Below are 7,653 nucleotides of genomic sequence, written 5' to 3'. Positions count from 1 at the left end.
GGGTTTTTTCTTTCTTTTTTCTTTTTTTCTTTTTTCTTCTTTCTTTTTTTTTCATATCCGTGTGCTAGGGTGTCGTTACAACCATAATTACACCCGCCCGTTAAAAAGGGAACAGCAGCAAATCATCATCATCATCATCATCATCATGTCGCAGATGGCGCCAGTCCGAAGGTTCACTTGTCAACATTGTCATTCTCCATTTCGCTGTTTTGCACTAATATGTCACCTCGTAGATGTTGTTCACGGACATTAATACTTTAGTTTAGAGATGTGTTTTATTGCATCGACATGATATATATCTGCTTTTTTTTCCCTCTCGGACAGCACACACATTAAACATTCAAATATTTTTGATGCAGTCATAGCAGAAAGCGGTTGATTGACTGCAATACATGTATTCGTTTGAGCGTATTAGTTTTGTAATTGCACCTGTGAGAGCTGGAGATCGCTCTCGCATCACCCGGTGGCTGTGTAGAAGCCTCAACAAACACCCAGCCAGAAGAATTCAGCGCCGGTCACTAAACACGCAGTTGTCATGAGAATGAATGGGATGTACAAAAATCAGTCTAGCTGAATAGCATTGTGAGTCGAGTTCATTTGGGAATTATTAGTTTGTAGTACAGGAAATTAGTGCCATAGTAATTATTGGTAGTACCAGGAAAGACGGAAAACAAAAACCAATTTGAAGTGCTTTTGCTGCATTCTCTATACGATTATCTACAAATAAAACTATGCCGTACATGCTACGATGTCCTACAATTAAAACTTCCAGAACTTCGGGAGCGTACAGGTAAGCTAGAAATTATTTAGTCGTACTTGAATAGTATCCCTTTCGCAAGGCTTTTTGAAAATTTTCTAGTCGACAATGCTTGCTTCTCGAATCCACCGCACAGCAGCAAGAAGTAATTATACAAGCAGCTTTTTCTTCGAGCCGTCGTCAATGGCATAAAAACAACAAGTTGTTCTTATGAATCAGATTGCAGAATCGGATAATAAATAAATGAACTTTATTTGCCCCTGTTTAAAAGAAGGGGGCAATGGGGCAGAGGGTGGGGGGAGCAACCACTTGAAGTAGGCCTCCTGTACCCTCTCATCCCAGATGGCCTCCTAAATGTCGGGCCTCGAGCTGCGCAAGGCCAGCCGCCCACTGCACCTCACTAGAATTCAAGTGTTTCGGGAAAGGGGTAAGAGGTTGGTTAGGGCAGCGCCACATAATGTGTTTTAAGTCTGCTGTGGAGGAGGCGCGTAATTTACAAGAGGGAGAGGGGTCACTGAAGGTATGAATCCGTTGGAGGAGGTAAGGGCAAGGAAAGGTGCGAGTCTGCGGCTGTAGCCACAGAATTTCACACCTGCGCGGGTATTTGCGCGTGAGCAGTAGAAATGCTAAACTTTCTAGTCGGTGGTGTGTGCAAACGTCGTGAAATGAAATAAAGCAGATCCCGCGCTGTAAACGGTGCCTCCTACGCAGCGAGTTGATACACACCTGATGTTTGCGGCCGGACCGTAAATCCTCGGGCTCTTGCATGAGCCGCCTCGTTTCCGGCAAGGCCAGCGTGCGCGGGAGTCCAGGTCAGGTTAGCGCTACAATTTGATCGAGGGGATGGGCCAAAAGCAGGGAAAGGGCTTGTCTAGGACCTCTAGCTTAAGTCGAAGCGGCGGTTGGCAGCGGCAGCACGCGTTATCGCTCTGGCCGACTCATTCCAAATCACCTTCATACACAGCGTTGCACTGAGAATTAACGATGCAGTGGGGAGGACTTGTCGCTTCGAGAAAGTCTACTTTCTCCCCGTCTAGAGTCGCAGCCCCTTACATTGACGCCATCCAGTCGGGGCCATCCACAACTACAAAAGTAAACAACATGGCCAGCGTTAGAAGTTAAGAATATCTCAAAAACATTGAAAATTATTGTTTTTCGACTAAATAAGAGCTACACAGACTAGTAATCAGCATTCTAATAACTAAATATACGTGAACGATGCTACTTATATATGTCATTATAAAATTGGGCGGAATTGCCATCAGGTTCTCGCTTCATGCAGAAATTTAACAGAAATAATTTTACAAATAACTTTATACCTCGAAAACAGACGTATACAGCTCCAAAAGAAGGGCATTCTTGAGAATCGAGTTGACTACGCTTTCAAAGCAAGGCCATTAACATTGCAATAAGAATGAGCTTTTTTAAAAAAAGGCACTGGTGATTCAAATTCAATGCAGAATCTATTACTCACATGTCCACTCCTAAACATGGACTATTTGAGATCAAACAGACAAGCACATAAAATAAATACCAGAAAAAAAAACAGCCCCTTGTGGCCCTTGTTGGAGAGAGAGCTGGCGGTACATTAATTATTTGAAGTGCATTTAGAATCATCCTGTTTTTACAATACTAACTGTTTTCTTTACCGCCAAATTTGCGGCTTACCACCCGTAGTGGGTTTGCACCATATCTACATGCAATCATCAGCATAATTATCACAGTCGCGTGGCTGGTGTGGCGGTCAGCACGCGATCGCCGCGTTGCGCGCCCAGACTGCGGCGGCTAGACCGATGAGTTCATTTGTACCTGTTTCACACAGCCCTGTTTTATTAGTAATGTCTGGGGTTTTACGTGCCAAAAGCACGATGTGATTACGAAGCACGCCGTAGTGGAGGGCTCCGGAAATTTCGAACATGTGGTGTTCTTTAACGTGCACTGACCTGACATCGCACAGTACACGGGCCTGCAGCATTTCGCCTGCATTCAATTGCGACCACCGCGGCCAGGATCGAACCCGCGACTTGTGGGTCAGCAGCCGAGCAACGTAACCACTATATTAACGCGGCGGACCACACAACCCTCATACTGCGAAGCATAATCCCATTCATGCCAACCTCATCGCCACGGTGAACCACAGCAACTGCTAGTTATTTGGTTTATTGCGTTTAACGTCCCAAAGCGACCCAGGCTTTGCGAGATGCCGTTGGAAAGGGGAGGGGGATTCTGAGATATCTCCGGTTCTTTAACGTGCACTGACATCTCTTATAATCACACCAGCATAAGGTCCTTAGATAAATAAAAATAAAAATAAGGTTGTTACATGTAGCGGCGCTATACGCAATCGTTGAGGAATTCTCTGTGCTAAGGCTTCTAGATTTCATACGCCTGCAACACCGTCAGAGAAGTTTAATCGCAACGCTAAATCATGCTACCATTATCAACTCATCGCAATTAAGTTGAAACTACTAAATTTTGTGCATGCTCCTATTTGTGGAGAGCTTACGAGCGCGTGTAGCAGAATGTATCCTGCGCAAGAAGACTAAAATGTGCGTTCGTGTGCAGTACCGCTTGCGAAAGGGAGGACTTCCGCGTGGTCGAATTGTTGCGAATAAGCTGTCTCCTTGTCTCGTCTGCATCTTAGTTCTGTTACATTAAGTGCGGAGCACATTAGGGGCCCGGGCTGTCGTATACGCTGTCGTCGCTTGGGGTAACGCAGGCAAAACCACGTATAAAAATAGAAAAAAAGAGGAAGCAAGCGAGGAATAGAAAGATAGAGTAAGAAAGAGAAAAACTAGGAATAAAAATAGATATAAATAGAAATAAAGAGAGAAAAAGAAAGAAAGATAAAACCAAAGAGAAACATAGAAGGCTGCCCAGCTCCGCACTTCCTTCAGGCTTGGCACCACGTTTTTTACAATTTGAGGTGCGCATGATCATGGTACACAAAAAAAACTGCAAAAAATCTGTGCTCAGACTTTTCAACCAAGAGTAATTAGGGACTGAATTGATTTATGAATTAATTAATATTTAACAATATCTCAAATATCTTTATATAAGATAACCTAAGATTATTTCATCAATCGAGCGAAATTCACATTTTTGATACAAGACGAATATAAATGCACTACCTCCACACGGTGAAAGAAGCTGCCCCAGCGAATTGCGGTAACAGTGCAACAGCTGCTGTAATTTCTTCGTTCACACGTCGTCTCTCTTTTTTGTGTGTACCAGATTTGCAGCATATGTAGAGCGGATGCTACATATGAGTTCTAGTGGAAGAACAACCTTTTTTTTTACCAGGTGGTCACTGACTGGCCTACAAAATTGATTATCTCATTTGGAATCCCTGGACCTGAAAGGGTTAAATAGCGGAATCAGGCCTGATTATTAGGTACGCTGTAAGAATGGTGGATTTCATGCGGTACTACGTTTACCTGCAGCCGTGAACCCAATTCTAAAAGGAAAAATACGCTCTCTGTGCGCAAAACGTTTCAGAAAAGAAGATAGATAGGACAGAGCGCACACTTACAACCAGTTTATTGCTCAGATGGCGCGAAAATATATATGCTCATGAGGGCGAGGAGATGACACACAGAGAAAGGGAAAGTGATGGCGCACGTGCAAAACATCGTATTCACACCTTGAAATCATATTTCAGCTAAGAATATACTCGTATTCATTGTCCAACAAGTTGATAGACACTCAGTTACACACTCAGTTCCTGCCTTGCGAATAAAAAAAGCTTCGTGAATTTCACGTGCCCTCTTGTCCCTATATCTTGCCACTACCTGGCAATCATCAAACATGGGGGTGCACCCACCATATATATATATATATATATATATATATATATATATATATATACACACACACTATCCCAACCCCGGCGGCCGGGATGGCATCCCGGCCGTGGTGGCCGCATTTTCTATGGAGACGCAAATGCTTTAGGCCCGTGTACTTAGATTTAAGTGCACGTTAAAGAACACCAGGTGGTCGAAATTTACGGAGCCCTCCACTACGGCGTTCTTCATGGTCATATCGTGGTTTTGAGACGTAAAACCTCTACATTTATGTAAAATATTATTGAGTACGCATGATCAAGCGCGATCGCTCTTCCCCATAGTGATTCCTATGCGCGCTAGTGTGGCTGCCCAGTAATGTTAGCAGACTATGGAACACGGCGCCGGCGCGTGGCGGCACCCCGTGCCCAAGGAGTGCATCTGATCCAAACGCCGCTCGTGATTAGCCAACAGCATGCTATCTGTTGTTCGACGTCGAACAGCAGGCGCCTGCTGCTCCGAAGAGAGTGAGCACAGGCCTCTGTGTGAAAACAGAGTGCCTGAGAAAATGACAACCTCGCGCTCCGCTTCTAGACTCTCCTTTTCGTTGACTACTGCACGATTTAGCTGAGTTCATAGCAGTCTCTGCTTCCCGCAGGATGCGTTTCTTCACCCAGCCCGAGGAGTGGCTCACGACCCCTTTAAGGTCGCTCAGAACCATAGGTCAGCAAACTAACTCATGACTCGACTCACTCAGACTCAGATCGCGCCATTAGCCTGAGTCTGAGTGAGTCCGGGTGAGTAATATTTTGGTGAACTTGAGTCTGAGTGAGTCCTGTTGAGAAACATTTTAGTGAGCCTGAGTTCGAGTGAGTCCGGTACAGGAAAAATTTGGTGAGTCTGAGTCCGAGTGAGTCCTAAGCGCAAAATATATTTCTTGAGTGAGTCTGAGTGAGCTCCACACTTTTTGCCGACCTATGGTTCTATCTGCACAGCATCAGCATTACTATCAGCCTTATGTCGGCTCACGCTTATACTCCCACCGACTTACACATAGTTCAAAGCACTAGCGTTCGTACGCCACCTAACTATCTATTAATCAGAGGCGTGAGTTACGAAGATTGGGGGGGGGGGGGGGTCAGGCTGACCTCCCCCCACAATCTCTTTCACAGGTAGTTCTTGAAAAAAATATCTCGTGTCAGTCACCTCTTTCAATAACAATGTCCTTGGTGGATTGCAACCACTGATAACTCATAATTGAAGGTACGAGATCAAAAGGCGCCTATTAGAGCACCAATTATGCGAGATATTGGCTTTAAAGAGCATTCACGCCAGGGTCAGAAAAGCCGATTATACGCTTACGGACTCATGAGTCGACTCACTCAGACTCGCACAGACTCACATAGAGCCGTGAGTCCGAGTCTGAGTGAGTCCGAGTGAGTAATATTTCGGAGAGTTTGAGTCCGAGTGAGTCCGGCTGAGAAAAAATTCAGTGAGTCTGAGTCCGAGTGAGTCCGGTTGAGGAAAAGTTTAGCGAGTCTGAGTCCTTGTGAGCTCTCAGGGCAAAATATATTTCATGAGTGAGTCTGAGTGTGCTCAACATTTTCTGCCGACCTATGCTCAGAACACAATGTAAACAATCTTTACCAATAAACAATTACAGAGGCCCTAGCGAATGTCATCAATATCTATGGCGTCACACCGAACTGATGTGGGAACTTCAAGGCGGCATCGCCAATCTATTTTCTTTCTGCACGCTTTCTCGCTTACCAATCGCCTACTCGTGGTAAGGGTGGCGCTTTAGGTATGGCGATATTGCAGTTTTCTAATACATGAAAAAGTGCTTTTTCGTTTAGTGGCCCTTAATCTTGTGACTCCCATAACGAAGTTAAGCCTTGTCTGCTAGCGAGCTACATACAGGACACCGCCGCTACAACACCGAGATGGCTTCAACTTCAGCTCACTCCTTTTAGTGGAAGTCGTAATATTTAGTGGTGGTAAAACTTGTCATAGAATGGTTTCTTTAGTTAGTTTTAAAGCGAAAACATTAGGCGTATAAGTTGGTGGTCACTTTGGTCAAACCCTTTAAGGGAAGCGGAAGCATTTAGAAAAAAATTACTTTGGAATTTGTATTCATAGTTTGATGCCTGCTGAATTCGAAAACCAAACTAAGAGTTCACAGAAGTGAACGCAAATAACATTTCTTGGCAAACAACAGCGGCTGCAGCCGCAGGGCTTCTTGAGATGCTGAGCGTACGCGGTGACGTCCTCTTGAATGTGCCGCGTCATCGGCACTATCAGCACTGTTAAAGCATGGCCTTCGCGATCAGTTAGAGCAACGCGCGTGGTCGGAACTAGTCACGGAGGCCACAGTTAGAGATTCGACAGTGCTGCGCGGTTCCGCCAAAGCTACCGACTATGACGTAGTTCCGATTATTTTGTGTCCACGCCCACACTTTCGGCACGTTCGCGTGGGCGGAGCAAGACGAACTTTTCTTTCGCTTATTTTAAAGCTCCTGTTGTCACAACATGCGAAAAAAAATTACGCCATCGTCGACAATAATGGTGTTCCTTGTTGACAACAGCTTTGCCGAATTCTAAAACCACTTCAGCTTCCCTTTAAGAAGATGCGAGCGAAAACAACGCAATTCCAAATAAATAAATAAAGAAATAAATAAAAAAGCCTTGGATGCAAACAGCTGTGAGTCTGTTATAGATTTAAACAGCGCAAACAACAATGACGAAGATAGACGGACCCAACAGGCGCTTGTGTCCGTCTTTCTTCGTCGCTGTTGCTTGCGCTGCTTCTATGAGTAAGGGAACTGTACCAACTAGCCCAGTCATCGACCTTGCTATGAAGATGAGTTTTCTAGCCGAAATCGAGCCCAGGCTCTGTGTGGCAACACCACACAGAAAAACGGCAGGAAGTGGAAGATCGAAGCCGCGATGAAAATATCCGTAAACAGGGGGTGGGTGCTCGAGCCGACGTTTCGAAAGTGGACTTGTCTTCAGGCTGGAACTGATTTTCTTAGCTATCGTGTATATGCTTTGTGCCGTCTCCACCACAAGGAGAAGGGGAAGAGGCCACCGTGACACATAAGGAAGGCCAAAAAA

At 45.0% G+C, this 7,653-nt stretch overlaps 1 protein-coding gene across 1 annotated transcript in view; it reads left to right on the top strand.

The window, feature by feature from the left end:
• Positions 1-1,111: 1,111 nt before the first annotated feature.
• Positions 1,112-7,653, top strand: part of LOC119385529 (alpha-2-macroglobulin) — a 25,847-nt gene continuing 19,305 nt past the window's right edge. The window contains exon 1 of the mRNA XM_049414012.1: positions 1,112-1,184. Coding sequence (XP_049269969.1) covers positions 1,112-1,184 — 73 coding nt within the window. The remainder of the gene's footprint in view (positions 1,185-7,653) is intronic.

The sequence above is a fragment of the Rhipicephalus sanguineus genome, chromosome 3 (genome assembly GCF_013339695.2).
Source record: "Rhipicephalus sanguineus isolate Rsan-2018 chromosome 3, BIME_Rsan_1.4, whole genome shotgun sequence".
Lineage (NCBI taxonomy): Eukaryota > Metazoa > Arthropoda > Arachnida > Ixodida > Ixodidae > Rhipicephalus > Rhipicephalus sanguineus.
This window is presented reverse-complemented; position numbering and strand designations above follow the sequence as displayed.